Below are 22,241 nucleotides of genomic sequence, written 5' to 3' on the forward strand. Positions count from 1 at the left end.
GCCTAGTTGTAAAAGTCATAAAAATACAAAAATTTCAAGAAATAGTAAAGAATTGAACTTACTTGTAATAAAAATATGAAGAACCAGCTTGAAGAAGCCCTTCCATGGTGTTTTAGCTGATGAGAATTCAGAAAAATGAAGAGAAATCTAGATAATTCCACTTGGGTCCTAACTTTATTAAGCAAATTTTGCAATTTTCCAATTTTGCCCTTAATTCTCCTTACTTTCTTGCTGATTTCATGCCTCTGCCGTCCAGCCCAAATAGACCTTGGGTCTATTTGCTTTTAAGCCCTCTTCCTTTTATCATTTAAGCTATTTAATCATTTCCCAAAATTTTGCATTTGTTACAATTTAGTCCTTTTTGTTCAATTAATTATCGGAACTTTAAAATTTCTTAACGAAACTTTAATACTAACTTTTTAACACTCCATAAATATTTATAAAAATATTTATGGCTCAGTTTAAAATCCCCGAGGTCTTGATACCTCATTTCGATTCTAATTATTTTAATATTTATTTCTAGTGCACTATTCACTATTTCAAAAATTTTCCTAACTTCATATTTAACTTATACTTGCTAAATTAATAATATTTTCTATCCATTTGTCGAATTTAGTGATCTCGAATCACCGTTCCGACACCTCTGAAAATTCAAGCCATTACATTTTTTTTTCGTCGGATTTGTGGTCCCGAAACCACTGTTCCGACTAAGCCTAAAATCGGGCTATTACAGAAACAGACATGCACACACACCCAGCTAACCGGGTTTAGAATCTGACATCTCACACAACAGTCACAAATAACACATAAGTCGAAGCCCAGATCAGAGTCTTAACTACCCTCATTAAAGCCTAGCCAAGGGTTAGAACACACAGACACATTTTCAAATAAAAACATACACAGAACTAAAATTGGTGACTTAGGACCACACGGCTGTGTGCTCTGGCTGTATGAAAATACCTAGGTTGTGTGCGGGTCAACAAGCCTGTGTGGGAGGAGGCACACGATTATGTGGAAGGAGGCACACGGCCGTGTACGAGGAGGCACATGGTCGTGTGGCTGAAGCATACGCCTGTGTGAACCAATGACATGGTCGTGTGAATAGGCCGTGTAACTCTCTGTCCATTTGTGCTAAATTAGAGTACAAGACAGACACGACCGTGTGAAGGTCTCACACACCCGTGTGCCCACCGGACACGGCCGTGTGTCCAAAACACACGCCCGTGTAGGATCTATAAGTCCCCAAGTTAGCCACACAGCCATGTGGCTAGGCTGTGTGGCACCAAAACTAAATCCCTAATTCCCAAACACAAATGCATGTATGCCTAGGGGACACAGCTGTGTGAAAATCAACTAATTTCCCCAAATCAACCATACGGCTGTGTGGCACCTAATCCTGCCCGAAAACCCTATTTCCTAATTCCACATTGCTGTGTGGACAGGCACACGTGTGGCCACCCAAGTGGTCACAAAACCACTTTGAAATAGGCCAAAATCGTCGTTTTAGCTGTCAAATCAGTCTCCAACCTTTGCAATAACAAAAATATATCGAAATGCGTAGTATTCCCCTTACCTCATCAATAACTAAATACCCAAAATCAACGGTTTAGAGCACATTCAAGAAATTTCGAAATAAAAACTTGCAAATAAATTAGAGAAGGTTCGAATCACACACCTGATTCGCGATCAATGACGTCTAGACACCGACTCGACGACAAATGAGTGAAGCTTTTTGAAATCTGCAAGAAAAACCGTTTCCCAACATAAATAAAAGCAAAAGAAAAATAAAAGGAAAAAAACCAAGGAGAGGGAGAGGAGAATGTGAAAAGAAAACCAGTAACCAATAAAAATAATAAAACTAAAAATTATTTTTAAACTTAAACAAGTCTACTATTTAACAAAATAAAAATATTTCTCTAAAACACACACACAAAGGTTCAAACACGCTAACACACAACTAACCACCAGACCAACAAGTCCATTCTAACACTTAAACGTACAACTAAACCCGATAGCACAACCAACTCACTGACCCTAACCACAAAGCTTAAATTTCTAACCCCAAAATTCGGGGTGTTACATATAATTACCTTAACGATATCATGCCACATCGCTTGCTTAGTTGTCACCACTTTCCTCATGGCATCCCATCCAAAGTCGTTGGTGTGTTTTCTATAAATCATGTCATATACAATTGAACAAATCTTTCTAATTGCCATTAACGTATTGCTGACGTGAGGTTTAACTTTGAAACCACAGAGGAGTTTTGATTGTAACATTTTTTCCAGCACAAGTAGTTATCCTTGTCTGAATCCACAATCAACATTGTGGATGCCTAAGTGGTACAACTCAACAAGACATTGCGTCAACATTTTATCTTCTTCATCTGTCCAATGTCTCCTATTGGACTTGCTACTTGAACTACCACCTTTAAGATTCACCTCGTGACTTGTCATCCTACTAATAATATATGCCAAAATAGAATAACATAATATAACATAACTATTACCAAATCAAATATAACTAATTAAAACAAATAGTCAAATACAGTTAAACTTAAATAAATATTACAAAGAAACACATTTCATGCAATTACAAATAGAATGTTTATGGAAAATAGTTTGCACTTTAACAACTAAAATTAGTTCAACATTTTTTGACAGGTTCATACAACTTAATTCAATTCAAGTTGTTCCATTATTTTACCTCATTGATCGAGAAGCCCTCCATTCGTTAAACATTTCAGTAGTAAATTATTGTCTAGACATGTTACACTCATTTGTAGGCTCAATTCCAGAAACTACTGCTTCATAGGTATAAATATCCTCGACCTCTTTACCACTCGAAGCTTCATCATCACATTCCAAAGGGTCATGAGACATTTCCTTTGGAATATAAATGTGCAGCAAGCAACATGCAAAAATAATTCGATTTTGTATCTTAATGGGATAGAAAGAAAGGCTCCTAAGTATACCCTATATCATCTTTAAAAAATTAAAACACTTTTCAAATATATTTATTGTAGAAGCATGCATTATGTTGAAGAACTCTTTAACGGTGGTGGGTTGGTAACCACATCTCAACTTAGTTAAGTGATATCATTGCCCTCTAAAGGTGCTAAAAACCATTCTGAATGTGTGCAACCCGTATCAACAAAGTAATAGCAACCTAGTAAAATTTATAACAAATAATCTAAAAGTTAGTTTGTTAAACAAGAATTCAAATTTAATAGTTTAGAGTGCCTAGTAGGAAGTCTAATTATTACTGTAACCTAAAGAAACATATCAATAGGTACTTTCAAGCTATTCTTCTTACTCAAAGCATCTCAAATAATTCTCCCATTAGCTGTTGACCCTTCCCAACCAGATAATACGTATGTAAATTGCATGTCAAGGGCACATGCCCCTAAAACATTAATGGCTACCTCATTTTTCCTTGTACTATATCTAGGTTTATTTTCATGTGACACTTGCATTTTGACGTGGGTTCTATCTAATACCCCAATACAATTTTAATAGCACGTAAATACAAAGGTTACGTAAATTAACTAATATTAGTAAAATGTATATCAAATTAATAATATTATTTTTAGTTAATTACCTTGAACCATTTTACTTGTCATTGGTTGAATCACTACAAATAAGTTCAGTCTTTCTAAATAGCAAGAGTTGGATTTTAATAACACTAATAAGGACTTTATTAAAATACCTACTTACTGTTTCATCTAATGTATTAATTTACACCTCTATCAAACACGTAATTATTTGTAAGTTATGTAATATTGACGTATTAAATAATACAATACAAGAATATCAACCCAACCAAACAAAGTCTTAGTGTCCAAGTTTGAATCACATTGTGCGTAAATTATGTGTGTGAATTCTGTTCAAAATTATTAATTATGTTTTTTTAGTGATTTGTATCTAATGTATTTCAAACTTGTTATATAACTCAAGTTAACTCATTGGGATTAATTATGATGAAATTTGATTCTAAGTCAACAACACATAGTTATTTGAACCGGATTAAATTCTATTTTATTTTCTTTAATATTATTACTACATTAGTAGTCACGTAATTTTTAGTAAAAAAAATTTGATCACTCAATTATGAAATATTACAAAATGGTCACCCAACCATTTAATTTTATCTTTTTTTTATCACCAGTTGTCCGATTAATGATGGTAACTTTGGCATAATGACAATTTTAATCACCAACATATATACATTGTGTTAATCATCAAATTTATCTTTTTTGGTCCCCAGTTGCATGCTTAGCTAACATAAGCAATTTTTAAAATTGATATAATAGCAAATTTAACCTTCAACACTTATGTATTGTGTCAATTTAGTCTTGATTCTAAAAAATCTAACTCTTAATATTTACACATTGTGTAGTCTGATCTTTTTTCAGTTTTACTTTTCTTTGTGACCTTTTCACCTAAAAAGTAAAATAAAAATAAAAATAAAATTTATTGGCTAGATTTGATTGAAAATATGTAAAAAAAAACCCAAAAATCGAAGATAATAATTTTTCATATTTTCTCATTCTTTTAAAATTAGCCCTTAATATTACAAAGAAAAGCAAAATTACAAAAACGAGAGGCCAAATTAAACAACGCATAAATATTAAGAGTTAATTTTTTAAAAAATTAATTAAACTTGCTATTATGTCAAATTTAAAAACTATCACTGTTAGTGAAGTAGTTGATGATATAAAAAGGCAAAATTAAATGATAGAATGACTAAAAAATAAATATAGTAAGAATTAAATGAATTTAATTTTTGAATTTTACAATGAAATTTGATTTATTTGATTATCCGTGTTATTCGATTCATTTAAAAAAAAACTAAAATGCTAATGCATAATAATCATAATATTTTTTATCCTAAAACCGAATCCAACTACAATTAATTACCTCTATATCCGAAAGTAAAAATTGGAAGAGAAATAGTTGAAAAATGAAGTCATAAAAACTCAAAGTGCAAATGATGAGTTACATGCTTCAATTTCACTTCTAATTAGTTCAATGACCACATTTTAGTATAAAAATCACTCAATCAAAATGCATAATAAAGTTACACTATCATTTTGTTATGAGAAAAGCCAAATATTTCCCAATTCTATTATAAACAAACCTATATATATTAAGATACCGATCTCGATACGTGTATACTAACATAAACATCGGACCGGTGTTCTTGCTACCTCGACAGCTTTACATTTTTCTGTCGGAAATTTGGACTTTGAGCATGGATGTATGCCACTGCAATGGAGAATGACTGCAGGGCTGAGAGTGTTGTTTGGAAATGAAGAAAATACAGGCCATCATGAACATTTGCTATCCTCAATGTCGGGCTACCGTGCTTCGAGCCCTGAAAATTTTCAAAGTTGAAGCAATGGTTATCGCAATGACTATTTGTGTTATATAATCGCTTGTTGTTCGAACATAGGGAATGACTGACATTACCTGAACGAAAAAATCGAATAACATGCATGCCTCAGAGGGATCTGTTGAAGGCAAACCTCGCTGCTTACTTGCTCTGGCTCTAAGTACGGTCAGCGGACAGCCCAAGTCCCAACCACCACAGTCACAATGTCCACCGGATCTCCATCTTTCGATAAGAGAAGAAGGGCCATCATTTCTTGGACCACCATGAATGCCTGCCGGGACTAGGATATCTGTACTTGTTGAGCAATCATCGGTATTCAGAGAACAATTGCATGGAACCGAGGCTGCTGCAGTAACCCCCGCTTTCTTGAGGAACTTTAAGCCCCAACCTCCAACTTCCGGCAGAGGATTTTTAGGCAAATGGTTCCTCACGACAATGGAGGCCAATTCAAGATTTGGTGAAAACTCTTCCTCTAAGAGATCCATTTTATCGAGTGAATTAGGACCGTTGACTGTATCCTGGCATGGACCCCAAGAAGAATCCTCAACTATGGAACTAGACCATAATCTCCGCATTGTTCTCGGCTTGGATGAGTGACTGCTCTTGAATGCTTCCACTACCTTTTTCGGTAGACCTTTATTCTTCCTATGGTTATAGCTCGGAGTTTGCACCTCCGGGTTAAAAGTTTCATTACCACTAAACAAAACGAACTCCGTCTCCATGATTTTAGAACCTTGGGGGCAGATCGAGAAAGAAGTCATTACCTTCATCTTAGCAACAAGGTGTGACTCATCATCACTAATCCCGTGTTCCTTATGGCTACCCTTGCTTGAATGAAAGGAGTACATAAAGTCTGGACCCTTACCCCGAGCTGATCCTTCCTTTGACAAATTGGCTACATATACCTCCTTCCGATTATCTAAGGAGAAAACGAAATATGGAATCCCACCCTTCCATGTGCATTGAAGCATTCCCCGTGAAATTGCCGTAGAAGTAGAAGAAAATGACTGGTCAGAGCATGTTGAGTCTGTACTTGACTCGGAAACACGCTGTTTATGCGCAGTCTCGGATCCATATTTATGATTTTTGGATATGGGTGTTTCACTTCCTAGCTTATGTGAGGAATAGTTACTGAAACTACCAGGAGAATTCATGAAGTCATAACTTACTGATCTTTTAAAAGCATTCGAACTTGGACTGACATCCGATGCACCGAATTTCTGTAACAACGGGCTCTTCAATATATTCGCCATACTCCGGCTGCCCGTTTTTGAACTTACGACCCACTGTCCTACAGGACGAATGACTACTCCACCAGTCCCAACTGCTAGTGGACGGTCAAAAACAAACCTTTGGAAGTCACAAGCATCTTCATCCCCGATGTTAGGTGAATTCAATCCATCGGATAAAATGCTCATTTCTACGGAGCTCAAGCTCTCGGATATGTTGCATTGAGCGGCTTTTGCTGCATTGATACAAATCAATTCCAGGCAACGACGAAGGTATTTCTCATCTAGAGTAATTACATGCCTCGGAACTGTATTGCATACACTAAAAATACTCGGAAGAAATGAATCCTTCACAGGACTTTTTCCAGCCTCTAATCGATTACCAACACTTAATATCAGAGCATGCTGTGGGATTACCCTTCTTGCCAGCCTTTTCAATTTTAATTCGGAATAATCCAATCCATTCTCTCCCGACATGTCCCTGTTATTGTCCAAGTTTTGCAGCGGCTTGTCTTTCCCCTGGTCATCTTTCTGACCACTACCAAACGCATCATCCATCTTCTGTCTCGATTAAATATATGGTGGCTAACAATGATGCACACGCCTCGTTATCATTTTCTGCCAAGAAAATTTCACACTGAATCTGAAGAATAAGATGAAGATTTACATCAAAACAGAACGAAAACAAAAGAAGCAAATACAAACAGTAAACACTGCAACAAAGCTATAACTCGTGTACTACAGAAAATCCAATGCAAACATAGTGAAAACAGGTAACGGTTCCATATAAAACATAAAAAGGAATCATATGGAAAGCATTCATTTCTAGCTAAGAAAAGGAAGCAAAGTAAGACCCTTCCGGTAAAATCAACGAAGAGGAAAGGATGATCTCTAGACTCGAAATATGCAATTCGAACTAATTCAGAAACTCAAAAAGATGCAAAGAAAGATACATGTGCATATACATATATTACATAAAAACATCCATTCCCAGTAAAGTAAGCATATATATAGATCTACATACATGCAAAGAAAGGTATATATGTATATACATGTACATACCTACCTACACATATATCACTAACCACGTATGTATGTATGCCATCCATGGTAAAAGATTCCCCTGTAATAACCAGACACTTAACATTCCCACTGTCCTAATTAAGACAGCAAAATAAGTATTCTATCAAAACACAGCTAATTTAGCCAATCTAAGGGGCTAAAAAAATCAAATTTAAGAACAAAATGAGAATTTTAAGAGAAACCCTTTTTTTAAATATATACAAATATCTTGTTGGTGATGTTATTTCCAATTATGATAATAAATTTTTTTATTGTTCTATATGTGAAAGTTAATGAAGAAGAAAACAAGGACCATATACTTTCCTTTGTCTTTTTTATTGCATTTATTCTCATGACATAATATAAATATAATACCTTTCTTTTTTTAATATTTATGAATCATAATTATGGCATATAATCAAATTTAAAAGCCATGATTACATCAACATCAAGAATATAAACATGGTAAAGGAATGGATAAAGAAGGCATTTAAAAACACCATAACCAGAAATAAATGGCCTTAAACAGCTTAACTAAACTCAAAATTTATCCAAATAGTATAAAAGATTGAGAGCAGATCAGTCAAAAATTACAAACACTTTAGAGACAAAACTGATGCGGTTCTTGAAATTTGAACTCTTTGAAACATAAAACTCCATCAAAAGAAAATTTCAATCTTTTAGCACAAAACTGGGAATTAATTGGGTATTAAGCAAAGGAGAAAGTTGCGAACTTTTATGCATAGAATAAGTGAAAAGATGAACTTTATTTTTTTCCTTTCTCTTACCTCAAGGAAATTGGATCCAAGAAAGATCAACCAAAAAAAAGGGTTAATCACCCGTTTAATCCCTGACCTTGAAAGCTCCAAGTAACCAAAAAAAAAGGGCAGCTTTTTTCAGTTTGATAGAAAGAGCAAAAAAAGGGAAGAAGGCAAACAATACAAGCTTTCAAGCACTGTGTATATATATGTGTGTGTATATATTGCTTTTGTTAATAGTGAAAGTTGGTAAGGTTTAAACTGTTTTAAGGCACTAATCAAGGTTGCTTGTTTTGCTTAAGAAAGATATATAACAAACCAAAGCTGAAAGCACCCAAAAACTGAAGCAAAAGTAGTGGGGAGGGATTGATGAAATTGAAAAATGGTGTCATAATATAAGCTAAGTTTTAATTTATTTTGTGGAATTTGTGTTCTTTCCATGTTCTTCCATGGTTTCAAGTAGGACCCATTTTTGTTCACCTTTTCTTAAGCTAATAAAAAAATACAAACATGTAGATAAGGTTAAATTCCACTATTAGTCCCTCTACTACGCATTAGTTATGAATTTAGTTCTTTTAGTTCTTGTACTTTTCAATTTTAAAATTACAATCTTACCAAGTGGTAGCTGTTAATTTCATTAAGTTAATTTTTTTTTTCAAAATTTGACACGACAAAATTATTATCTCATGTGTAATAATATGTCAGCGTATTATTTTTAGATGTTACTTTTTAAAAAGTCGGTTAATGAATTTAATTTGACTAAATCTATAACTTTACATATAGTAAGAGATAATAGCATAATTTAACTGTTTTCGTTTTGCTTGAAATTTTAAAATTCAAAAAGTATAAAGATTAAATTTAATCAATTCAAAAAATACAGGGACTAAGTTTGATCTAATTAAAATATAGAGGTTAAACTCACAACTTTTACATAGTACGGGGACTAATGGCAGAATTTAACCTATAAATAACAAGAGGAGGTTGAGCTGGAACGCAGGATATATGAAGAGAAATCCATTAAAAGGGCCAAAATAGAGAGAGAGAAAGGGATGGTCACTTGCATCAACTGAAAATGGACTTTTCTTCTTTTAATGTTTGATGGAAATTTTATTAAATATTTTATTTTTTTAACAATTTAATATTTTATTTTTTTAACCAAAAAAAAAGGGGTGTTTTAAAAAATACATGTGAAGGAGAGAGAAAAAAAAAGACAAAAGAATAACATTGATTTTGAATTTTCTTTTTTTTTTATTAGGGTAATAAGGTTTAAAGTTCTTACAAGTTGGTACTCTTGTTTTTCTTTTGTTCAACTTGAAGAAACATAACACAAAAAATTGGTTAATATATAAATTGGTACTTAAGTTTAGTATTTTTTTAATATGGTACTTGTGTTTTTTTTCCAAAGTTGTATTTATATTTGATAAAAGTTATACATTTTAGTATTTGAAGCTAACGTGTTAACTTTTTAGTATTTAATCCGGGTTCTAAAGTTGATTTGATGAAAATTCATAATTAGCTATTACTATTAACAATTAACTTTCATCAAATCAACCCCTAAAACCCGAATCAAAACGCTTCTATCGGACTATATTAGCAATTAACATTCATCAAATCAAATTTGAATTAAACACTAAAAAATTAACATTATTATATTCATATATAAAAAATATATAACTTTTGTCAAATATAAATATCAAATTTAACTAAAAAATTACGGATATCATATTAAAAAAATCAAACTCGAATATCAAATTATATAACTTACTATATAAATTTTGATATAGGGTGGTATATATATTAATAATTAAAATATTAAAATATTTTTGAGTTGAGTCTACGCCGTAGCATCTTTTGCATGTTGGTCTTTTTCTCATGTACTTGTCTTGTTCATAAGCTTTGTTTTTGTTTCATTTGAACCCTAATTTGTTTTATTTAATTTGATTCCCTATTTTACTTATCTAGAATAGATTATAATAGAATATTTTATAATCAGTGGCGGATTTAAAAATACGACTTAAAGACAGGAGTAAAATTAGAATTTTTTGGGGGGTCGGAATTAAATTATATATTTTTATGATGGTAAAAATATAATTTCTCTATTTTAATAATCTATATATTTATAATTTTTAGAGGATTAAATTAAATTTTTATATATTTAGGGAGACCAAAATTTAATTTTATCATTGTTAATTTAAAATTTTATAAATTATAAATGAATTAAATGAAAACTTTTTCATTTTAAGAGACTGGACTCCACAACCCTCTCTTTCTGAGTTGTTATTCAATTTTTTTAAGAACATTTCAGTTAAACATATCAAATTTTAAAACTTTGAATATATATAGGATGTATACTTTTATGGGTTACTTTTAAATTCAAGTAACATAAATCTAAAAGTGCAGACTGAGGAACACATTCTAATTTAGTCTCTATACTTTTTATAATATTTAAATTAATATTAATTTACTAAGATATTTTATTTTATTTTATTTTATTTTTAATATTTATAATTTAAAATTTTTATATTTTATATATTTTTAAATATGAAAAAAAATATTTTTTTATTTTTAACAAATTTTATGTACTTTTAAACGGTAATGACCAAATTGAAAAAATAACAAATATTGAGGACTAAAAAAGTTATTTTACCTTTGGTATCACTAATTTTAATGGTAAAATTAGATAGAAAAATAAAAATTTTAAATAAAATAATATATAGACTAAAATTTAAATTTGAAAGGAGTGTAATTTAACATATTTAATTAAAAAATGAATAGCTAGTAAGATATTTTTTTGATAAATTAGTAAGGTACATTTTATCCATGCATATAACACAATAATTGATAAACACATTTAAACAAATGTCCCCATGTTATTTCTAAATAAAAATAGACATTTTATTTTTAAAAAACATTATCTTTTTAAAAAATTTGGAAATTTCTCCAAGACAAACAAATTTAAAAATCAAAATTTGAGTTATTTTCCCTCTTTTATTTGAATTTGTGCATTGTAAGTGGTTGATGGTCTCAATGCCAAATATTGTGGTGAGTCCAATTAATGGGCCATATTATATGAATTTTATGTGTAAAAAAAATGGTAACTCCACTAATTTGAGCATTAAGTGCCATATGACATGGACAGCTCTCTCTCTCTCTCTATATATATTTTTGCTTCTAATGTTTAAACAATCAAATTTCAAAATCCCATTATTTCATTTGGCCCAAAACTTTTGACTTTTTTTTTCTTTTTCATGTAAATATATTTGCATGGAAATTTGGTCATTGTTTTGCATCAAATTTGATAGAGAAAGGTGAAGAAATTTGGATCAGATTAGGTCATTAACTACCACACTGCAAATGTTTAATTTTTGGATTGATTTTTGTTAGGTTTTGAGTAAATAATAATTATTTCATTTAAAAAAATTAAAATAGATAAAAATGTAATAAAATTAGAAAAATAAAATTTAATAATAAACTTATTCAATGGTGGAAGCTACTTGATTTAGTTTAAATTGCTATTTTAATAATAATATTTTTAATTAAAATTTGTTATAATATATAAAAAATAATATAATTTTTTTGATTTTTTTTGAAATAATAAATTTGGAATTTTTAATTCAACCAGAAAGGGGTAGGTCAATTTTCTTTTTTAAATTTCAGGCCATGATCCAACTCGACTTGATCCATAGACATGTTTACTTTATATCACGCCAAATGAATATTGTCAAAATTGGATTGAATTGACCTATTGCTTTAAGAATCAAAATTCAACTAGTGAGATATAATCGGAAATAATTAGAACCAAAAATTTTAAAAAGTTGAATTCGAAAAATTATATTTTTAACAAAAAAGAAGAAGAAGAAGATCTTTCATTATATTTAGGGTCATTTTATCTTACTCTTTTTGACACCATGTCTAAAATTACCCATAGCCTCTTCCCAACTTATAAATAGGAGGATAATGCACTTCACTGCACTCGAACCCACGTCGTCCTGCATTAGTAACAATACTCATGTCAATCGAATTAAAACTAAATTGACATATATAGAGTTGATTTTAACCTTGAATTTTTTAAAATATATTTTTATATTTAATTATTCAAAGACGTAGCCGGTTGAACCTCAAGTCGAGGTCATAGAAGATTGCACCAAAGCACAAGTTACAAGTCTTCTTCTACTCCCTATGGAATTTCCATACCTCTGTTTACATCAATTCATTCAACATGAAAGCGAAAGTATTCTTGCAAATTTTCATTTTTGTCCCATAATTATATATGTTATTCATATTCGTTGAAGTAAAATATAAGGCATAGAATCTTCAATCATTCAAAGGGTATGTCGTTGATTTCCCAATTAAATAATATAATTTCAAATTTTGAACAAATAAGACAATGGCACCAAAGACAAAATATTTAAATTATCAATTTTGTTTACATATAGTGCAATTTGTGCCCCCCAAAAATACAATCTAGTATTTTAAAAAATTATACAATGAAAACCTCACTTGTTTACCAATATTTTACGTGTTATAAAGAGGTAATTGTTGTAAACCTACCATAGAACTAATATCGTGAATTTTCATCAAATAAAGAAAGCGATAATCAAATCAACAACATTGAAAACATGTATAGTAGGTGCGTTATTGCTTTTATGCATCTTTTATTTTACATTTTTTCACATGAATAGTTATGGAGTTCATAAAACTAACACGTTTAATTAACTGGTGTGAGTTATCTACGAGTTATCAAATTAAATTAAATAATTAATCATGAGTTGTTAAATTCAAGTAGTCAATTTATAATTTTATAGAATATTTAATCAGGGAACTTAATACTTTATTGAATTGATGTCTTTAATTTTATTTGTTGAAAGTTATTTTCATTTAATAAAATATGATCAATACATCTTTTTTTTGATCATTTTTTTAATAAATTATATAATTAATAAGTTTGCTTATAAAAAATAACTATAATTGCACTTAAAATTTTAAACGATATGCTATATTAGAGAACTGATTTAATAAAGAATGTACTTTATAACTTCGGATGTTATTATAAGTGAAAAGATGTTATAGAAAGTTAAAATAAAACATAGAAAATCGGTTATTCTTGAAATCTGATTGTTATAGCGAAATGATATTATAGCGGGTGACTCTTATAAAGAAGGCTGGTTTTATATTTCTCTGTGTCCGAGGTTGAGGGTGAGGCTAAAAATTTGACGAGAGCCTTGGCCCATATTGATTAAATAGATTTTCTTTTTGCTCCTCCATCAAATTAATAATTCAATTTTAATCATTTTAGCATTTGATTAAATGGTGTAATTTCAATTTTTGGCCCTTTCCAAAAAAAGTAATGATTTAATTTAAGCCTTTTTAGATTCTTGGTCAGATGGATAAACTTTAATTTTGGTCCCTTCAAAAATTAATAGTTTAATTTAAATCCTTTTAGCACAAAAAAAATAGTTTCAATTCACAAGAAAATTTTCAAATTATCTCGACCCAAAAGTAGGTTAAAGTCCCCTCTACTCAAAAAATGAGCAAAGTGTTCATTTTTATTAAAAAATCGATCCATTTGTATTGTTGAAACTAGCATGACTGATGAATAACCAAAGAGTGATACGTAGCATGCCACATATATCTCATGTTGACATACAATGACTAATTTTTAACAATAAAAATAAATAGAATTTTTAGAAGAATGACCAATTGACTCATTGATCTAATATATATAAGCTAATTTAACTTTTTTTTAATAAAATGGATTATATATATTTATTACCCTAAAAATCTTTACCCCATTTTCTCGATTCGCATGCAACATTGTTTAACTAATATATTTAATTGCTTATTCTCACAAATTCCTAGAAATTTAAATATTCAAAAAATAATTAATTAAAAAAAAGGAAATGGGTCCTACAAGATCATAAATTAGACAATTATTGACTCAATGAGATGAATATTTTAAAGTGAAGCAAGGTTTTGGATGTTCTTAGGAACCGGCTAACCAACAACCTTATTGAAAATAATGAACACATCCTTTTGTTGTCTTGTTAGAACCAATCAACCAATGTCTATCGTCCCAAAAACATACCTAACTTCTAAGCCTTTCAAAATTTTCAACCCCCCCATTGAGTCAAAATTATTGCATCCAAGGACTTCTTTTCAAAATCATTACTTAGGGTTCGATTATGCCCCCTTCCAAGTCATATATAATTGAAGTAATTTATTATGATTATCCACTTTTTAGATATGTTAGGGGCGGGGATATTCTTAATTTACAATCATTATGCTAATTAACGATAATCAAAACCCTAATCATCAAAATGGATAAAAGTTGTTTCAATTGTCTTTGTTTTTCTTGTATCATTTATATACTTCAATTTTCAGAAAATATTATATGCTTCAATAATTTTCGAGGCATTCACATATTTCTATACTATTATTTTTTGAGGTTTAATACATAGTTTAGTCCTTAAAGTATATAGTTTTTTTTATTTGGTCCTTGAATTTTTTTTATCCACTCCAGTTTCTAATGTTATCAAATGTCTCAAATTTGGTCTCTAATGTTATCAGATGTTTTCGGTTCAGTCCTTTTCACGTTAAAAGAATCAGTTGGAAATTAGAATATCTAGCCAATCATAAATTACCATGTGAACCATAACAGCATCATCATCTAGGAAAAGAACCTAAAAATATTAAATAATTTATTTAAAAATAAAAAAATATGTTAGATTTTTTAAAATTATAAAAAATAAATAAAATTTATTAAAAAAATATCAAACGATATAAAAATTATTAGAAATTCTAAAATATTGTAAAAAAATTATTAAAAATCATCAAAGATTGTAAAAGAATTATTAAAAAATTTAAAAACTAGTAAAAGAAAATTGTATCTTAGAATAAAATATACCTTTGCTAGTCGCATTTAAAATATTGAAAACTTGATATAAAAAAAACTGTATGTCGTAATACAAACAGTTTCTATAAAAAAATATTTTTAAAATTTTTGAATAATACAAACCATTTTTATAAAAAAAAATATTTTAAAAAAATTTTGAATAAACATTTTACATCAAATTTTTTAATATTTTAAATCAATTTATTACCAATGATACTGACAACATGCTTATTTGCTCGGCTCCATATTTAATATTTGGAGTAACCTTCCTTCATCTATCATCCTGTTATTTTTATTTTGTACCAAAGTTTTTTAGAATGACCAAACATTCAACAATAGCTCTTAAGATATTGATCTAGAGGCAAGTACTTTGTCTTTTGTCTCGAGATAATAAAAAATATTTGGAATAATTGAAAATATTATTTAAATTATTATTTATTTGAAATAATGTTATTTTTTATTATTAAAATAATTTTAAAAAAATTATCCAAATTTATCACCTAAAAAGATATACCAATTATAAATTTTGATTAATTGAATTATAAAACTAAAACTATTATTGTCGTCGACATCCTTCCAAGAGACAATGATATCATACTCAAGCTCTAGCAGATGTAATTTATAAATTTTTAAAAAATTGTAAATTTTTATATTCTTTTTGTAGTTTTATATTTTTTCCATTTTTAATAATTTAAATAATTTTTGTAATTTTATATTTTTATAATTTGGTATATTTTAGTGTGTTGAAGCACATTATTTTCTCATTTATGAGTTGGGAAGGGGTTATAGGTAGTTCTAGTTATTGTGTCAAAAAAGAGCATATATGATCAGAATTTATAATGAGATTATTTGTTGTTCAAAATTTTTGAAAATTCTTATAAAACCTCTTAAAATTTTTAAAAAATATTAATTAAACCCCTCAAAATTTAGGGATTTTTAAGCCCCTAAATTATTTAAAATTTTTAAATAAACCCCTTAAACTTTTAAAAATTTTGTATAAATTTCAAACTTAATCACATGTTTCGCTTACTAACTTAAATTATAAGTTTTGCGCTTGAAAATATAAAGCATTATGGACCACTAGTAAAAGTCAACTTTTTTTTTTATTCTTTCTTTTATAGTGTAATAATATTCGTTGAACTTTTGAATTAAAGCATATAAACCTTTTGAATATTTCAATGTCATGGTATATTCTCATTAGAATGTTTCTTTATTTCAACATAAAAAAGAGAAATATTCATAAATTTATATAATTAAATTAATATAACTAAATATTAAAATATTTATTGAAAATATATCTAAGCAAAATGTTCCATGGGCTAAATAACAACCCAATTTTTCTCCCTCTTACTTGGACTTGGGCCAGATCAGCCCGAAGACCCGTATCATTATTTTTAAGATAAAATATACTTTAAATCGTAAATATAAATTTAATTCCTTTAATTTTCATATTTTAAAATTTAAATCTGATAATTTAAAAATTATGTTATTGAGTTGGTTGAAGCATAAGAATTTGTAGCCCATTGGGACTATGCCCAAAATGCAAGGGAAAAATTGCTATAAGGGTCCTTATCTTAATCGATTTCGATTCATGAGTTAAGAGCAGGTGTAAAGGAATATTAGACAAAACCAAAGAGGAGGATTTGACTACAAAAATGCAAAATCTCATTCATTTTGAAGAAATTTCAATTTTATACTACAAAACAAAGGTACATGTTTCACAATTTTATTTACTATGTATCTAGGGTATCCCTTTCCTGCCTTTGATTATCTGAGTAACTTATAAAGGACCCAATTATTCCTTTATTTTTTACAGTAACTTCTTAAGATCAAACTGATCAAATGCTGCATAAACAAAAATCTGTGTTAGAAAACTATATATATAATTATTTTATTTAAATCCATGACTGAATTGAATAGTTGCATTCGAAAGAGTTGACACCATTGATATGAGTAAAAATGTCTGAGGAATGAACCATGTCTTCCTCTTCTTTCACAACCACCTGCGTGACACGAATCCGGAAAAAGAAAAAGAAAATAGTATTAGCTTTATATTTGATGCACTAAGTGTATAATTATATGCACCACTGGTAAAATAAATGACGACATAAAGGGTGAAAGCAATAATTTCGTGTTTTTGAAGGTTGAATAAAATTATCAAATACTTGATCTCTTTAGAAAGACTAAATTGAACTAATAATACGTGTCATCAGATGATGTAATATATATATATATATATATATATATGAAGAATGTGAAAGAACTTACTTGGTCATCATCATCATATTCATGATTGATAGAAGCTTGCCTTTGGGTTTCACCAAAATCATCATTTTTAGCAAATCTTCCTCTCACTCGAGGTCGGCTATCAGCTAATGTCTTGCGGCATGCATACTATACATTCACATATATGTATATATATATCAGTACCTTATGTCCATGCATGCATGTATATGTGTGTATGCATGTATGTATGTACCTTGATTTTCTTGCTGAAGTTCCTTTCATTACGTTTCTTCATGTACCTAAGGATCTTTTCTTTTCTTTGTTCAACAGAGAGTTTCCCAACTTTGTTGAATGTTGAATCTTCTAAACTTGACATCTCTGTAGGTAATGGTGTTGAGCACATTGCTCCTCCAACCAGTTGTTGATTCTCACAGCTCAGTCCCTTTTTTTTCAACAATTCACAGTTAAAATATTAATTAATTAATTGAAAAATTAGAATAATATTTGTATTATGTATATAGTTATCTTCAATACTAAAATCAAGCATTAATTAGATCATTTGGATATGAGCAGTCAAACGTTTGATGTATTTTTAGATATCGGTATATCGATATGAGTCTCCAACATTTTTCGAATAAAGTTTGACTAATTTAAAATTTAAAGGGTTAATTTGATAGATGACACTTAAATTATGTCTTAGAAACGTTTGTATCGTATCAATCATGTTCTTCAACTAATCTAATTATTAGTTTGGATTTGGATTTAACGTAAAGTGTATTTAAAACAAGTAGATGGAATTTTAAACATATGTATAGTTACTTTGTGGGACAATTTGGATTTCATATTTTAAGAAAAATGTAATGATGCTTAAGCTGTTTATGTAATAGATACACAATATTTAAAATTTAATCCAATGCTGAGAAATTCAATCTAATTATTAGTTTGGATTTGGATTTAACGTAAAGTGTATTTAAAACAAGTAGATGGAATTTTAAACATATGTATAGTTACTTTGTGGGACAAATTGGATTTCATATTTTAAGAAAAATGTAATGATGCTTAAGCGGTTTATGTAATAGATACACAATATTTAAAATTTAATCCAATGCTGAGAAATTCAATCTAACATTTGATGGCTTGGTTAATGGGTCGATCAAAGAAAGGATATTGTTGATAAAGTACTAATATTTTAAGGATTCAATTAGAATGTTTAGAAATTTGAGGATCAATTTAGGATTTGAATAAGAGTTTAGGGAGGTTCTGTGAAATTAACCCAAAATTAAATAATCATATTTTACCTGTAAATCTCCGGGTTTAAGAATCCGTTGCATGGAATCCGGGCAGAAAATTCCACCATTATCACCTTGAAATTCCAAGTCTTGTGGTAACATCTCATGAGGAGCCGTAAGAATGGTCCCGGCGGCGAAAATCCCAGAATTATGATCGGCAGTCAAAGCATTCATCGGCATGAAAGGCGCAGCCATTGAAGGAGCAAGAAAAGAGCAAGAAGGAGATGAAGGGTTTAAAGGCACGTAAGAAGGCATCGAAGACAAGCAATCATCATCGAATACGGGCGGAAACGGCGGCGGCGGACCCATAAGAGGAGCTCCCGCCGCAACAAAGCCTTGATGATGAAAATGATCACCGCCTCCGTATTGGGAGAGCCCGTCGACAACTTCGGCGGGTAACTGGATTTGAGATTGCACTAAAGGAAGGTCGAATTGGTGATGATCTTGTTGAGTTAAAAAGGGAGGAACTGAAAAAGAAGGGGATTGACATTGAGAGAAGTCTATGGAAGCTGAAATGTCGTTGTCGATCTCGTCCGGCGAGTCGAAAATTATGGAGAGATTGTTGTTGTTATCGTTGGTGGTGGGGAGGGGGTGGGGGTGGTGTTGTCGGTGTCAGTGGCGGCGGCGGCATTGGCGGTGGTGGTGTTGGTGGCAGTGGGAGTCCCTGATGGTGGCATGCTGGTGAGCTTATCGTTGTAGTTAGAGCTTTCGTCGAAGCAACAATTAGACGAAGTGACCTCCGAGCTTTGCAGGCCGGCGTCGGAGAATAAATCAGCGTCGGAAAAATAGAAAATCGGACCACTAATAGGGCTCGATATATCGTCCTGTAATAAAAAAAAAACATGCAAAAAAAAGTTTTTAATTAAAAAATGATATTGAGAGTTTTCAAACGTAAAATTATGCATGGTTTTAATTAATTTTAAAAAAAATGAAATAAGAATTAATTTTTTACCAAAAAAAAGCAAACTTTAAGGCATGAAAATCTTTGTTTCTGAGGGTGTTATATAAAAAATAAAAATAAAAATAAAACTATTTGTTTCTAAGTTGGTATATAATTTCGAACGTAAATACCTGAAAGAAAAAAACCTAATTAAAAAAAAACAATGGTTTTTCAAAAGGTTAACATGCATGAAAACCTATTAATTAAATGGTAAACTTTTCAGATAATCACTTAATTTTTCCAGAAATTTTATCTACAAAACAAATTACTTGTAAATCCAAAATACTCAAAGGAAATTATTATTATTTTTTAAATATTAATATGAAAAAAATAATGAAAATGTAAGAAGAAATCGGAGAATTACAATGGGAAGCTGCTGCTGTTCTTGTGGATGAATCATGTCTCGCAACATTGTTTTAAATGAACCCCAAATAATCAAAAGCTTCAATATTGGCAAATAAAAAAGAAATAAACTTTTTTAAAAAAAAAGCTATTCAAAGTTTACACCCTAAACCTTAAAATGTAGTGAAAAACTAAAGTAGATGACAAAAAAATTTTGAACAAAGATATAAGGAAGAAGAAGAAGAAGAAACAAGAACATATGCTGTTGTTGTTGTTTTTAGTTCATGAAAATCTAGAACAATAAAAACAAAAATTAGGTTTGTTTCATGGGAGTTGAGAAGAAGAAGAAGAAGAAAAAGAGAGAGAGTTAATTAGCAAAGGAAAATGGAAGTTCTTTTTTTTTGGGGTAACAAAAGCTAAGTTTATATGTAGAGATTTGGAGAAGTTTTAGGGTTATGTCTGAAACTGGGTTTGCCACCCTGGCACTCTCTTTCCTATCCTCTACGAAAATTACGTCGAGCCATGGATTTTTACTCACTATCATTTTCAAAAATACAAACAAGACACGAATAATATTATAAAAAGGATTATATGAAAATGTTTGTGACGTGGGATTTTAAGCTGAGGACATGTGGATATTTTGGATGACGTGGAAGTTTGATTTTCTTTTTTTGAGGGGTTATTTGGCTAAGCTGAAATTGAGCTGACCAAAGCTTTTACCCAATTCTTGGGCTTTTTGTTTGGAATTTTCAACCAAGTTTCTTTGTTTTCTTAAACTGAAAATTTCCCTCTAATTATAAACCCATTAATTTGTTTAATACATCAATTATATATTCCAGAAATTTATTTGCAAAATTTAACTTAGTAATCTTGTATATAATGAGATTTTAAGGTTATAGGTTCGAGGTTCAGTATGTATAAATATATTTTGTTAATTACCTTAAGTTATTTATTCAATGAATGTGTTTAAAGTGTTAAAAATATTAAAAATATTAAATCAATCGGTTTAGTGTTTTTAAAGTTTTTTAAATGTTAAATAAAAAATATTTATAATTTTATATTTTCAGTAAATACAACGGAGACTAATGAATTTGAAAAAAAAAACATTGATACGTTGGAAAAAATATCCGTAAATTCGAGATTATATACCAAAATATACTGAAATCGATACGAATTAGTTATGTAAGAAATACCGTACGGATTAGTTTGGTGAATTGACACACGAAACATACGGGGATAACGTCAACGAGTACGGAACGTACAGTGCGGTAAAAAGAACCGTAAGTTCCGTTTATATTAGCTCAAACCGTACAAAGTACAATAGAAGAAATACCGTATGCTCCGTTTTATTAGGTCAAGTTGATTTTGACTCTTTTTTTCTGTTTGTTTTTAAATTTTCTTGATCATTTTTTTTGTTCCAAAGGATTTAATACATAAAAAAACAACTGAATCCATGCATAAGTTCGAACCTTGGATGGAGTAACAATCATGTTTAAAAAAACCCTAATTTTTTTTAAATCTTTCGAAAAAAATATATAAAAAATTTATCTTCAAAAATATAAATAAATAATGTGTGTATGTTATGAGTAGCTCACTCATCGAGTCTTTCTCCATCCATCACTGTGGTACGACTTCGTGGATCACGATCTTGTTAAGAGAAACACTTTGTTAAGTCAAATTTCATAGACATACATATGCATAGCACAACTATTTCGTTAAGAATAGATGTTGGGTTCTCCTTTGTATGGTTTACACGTAGTTATTGTTGAGTAAGTGGTTGATATTGTATATGTAACTCATGTAATTTGATATATTAAAAACTGGTGCTCTCACGGTAGTAGGTCAAAAGTTAGTATATTGAGTGCATGACTTATGTATGGCATGGTTTCACTAACAATAGTGGAATTCATAGCTTGAATAAAGAGTTAATGATATTCTCTTAATGACATTGCCTGAACTATGAAAATGGAATGTGACATTGATTATTCATTTGGGGCGAATGACTATCACTACTGTTTATAAGTAATTGTCATTTTCATTATGGAAGATACAAATGTAACCACGAGATAAAAATGGATGAGATTAGGTGAGTGGATTTAACCTCAAGGG

The 22,241-nt window shown here is 29.9% G+C and overlaps 1 protein-coding gene and 1 pseudogene across 4 annotated transcripts; both read right to left on the reverse strand.

Moving 5' to 3' along the window:
* Positions 1–4,955: 4,955 nt before the first annotated feature.
* Positions 4,956–8,911, reverse strand: LOC121214474 (uncharacterized). Of its 4 annotated transcripts, XM_041088178.1 has the most exons (4): positions 8,474–8,834; positions 7,690–7,780; positions 5,472–7,266; positions 4,956–5,376 (listed from the first exon to the last, which is right to left on the reverse strand). In XM_041088178.1, exons 3-4 carry the CDS (start codon positions 7,179–7,181, stop codon positions 5,206–5,208), a joined length of 1,881 nt encoding a protein of 626 aa, XP_040944112.1. In that variant the 5' UTR covers positions 7,182–7,266; positions 7,690–7,780; positions 8,474–8,834; the 3' UTR covers positions 4,956–5,205. The 4 variants fall into 4 exon arrangements, with proteins under 4 accessions (XP_040944112.1, XP_040944114.1, XP_040944113.1 ...); XM_041088180.1 differs by lacking the exon at positions 7,690–7,780 and having other exon boundaries at positions 5,472–7,260; positions 8,474–8,911; XM_041088179.1 differs by lacking the exon at positions 7,690–7,780 and having other exon boundaries at positions 5,472–7,241; positions 8,474–8,835.
* Positions 8,912–16,991: 8,080 nt separating this feature from the next.
* LOC107932125 (uncharacterized) lies at positions 16,992–20,202 on the reverse strand (annotated as a pseudogene).
* Between the last annotated feature and the right edge of the window lie 2,039 nt (positions 20,203–22,241).

Source organism: Gossypium hirsutum, chromosome D02, assembly GCF_007990345.1.
Source record: "Gossypium hirsutum isolate 1008001.06 chromosome D02, Gossypium_hirsutum_v2.1, whole genome shotgun sequence".
Classification (NCBI taxonomy): domain Eukaryota; kingdom Viridiplantae; phylum Streptophyta; class Magnoliopsida; order Malvales; family Malvaceae; genus Gossypium; species Gossypium hirsutum.

What these genes read in the sequence shown, in the direction of transcription:
- LOC121214474 (XM_041088180.1), bottom strand. Translation starts at nt 7,181, where the DNA reads ATGGATGATGCGTTTGGTAGTGGTCAGAAAGATGACCAGGGGAAAGAC. An exon ending in TATTCGATTTTTTCGTTCAG is followed by an intron (nt 5,377 to 5,471) that starts GTAATGTCAGTC and finishes GAAAATTTTCAG; the next exon opens with GGCTCGAAGCACGGTAGCCC.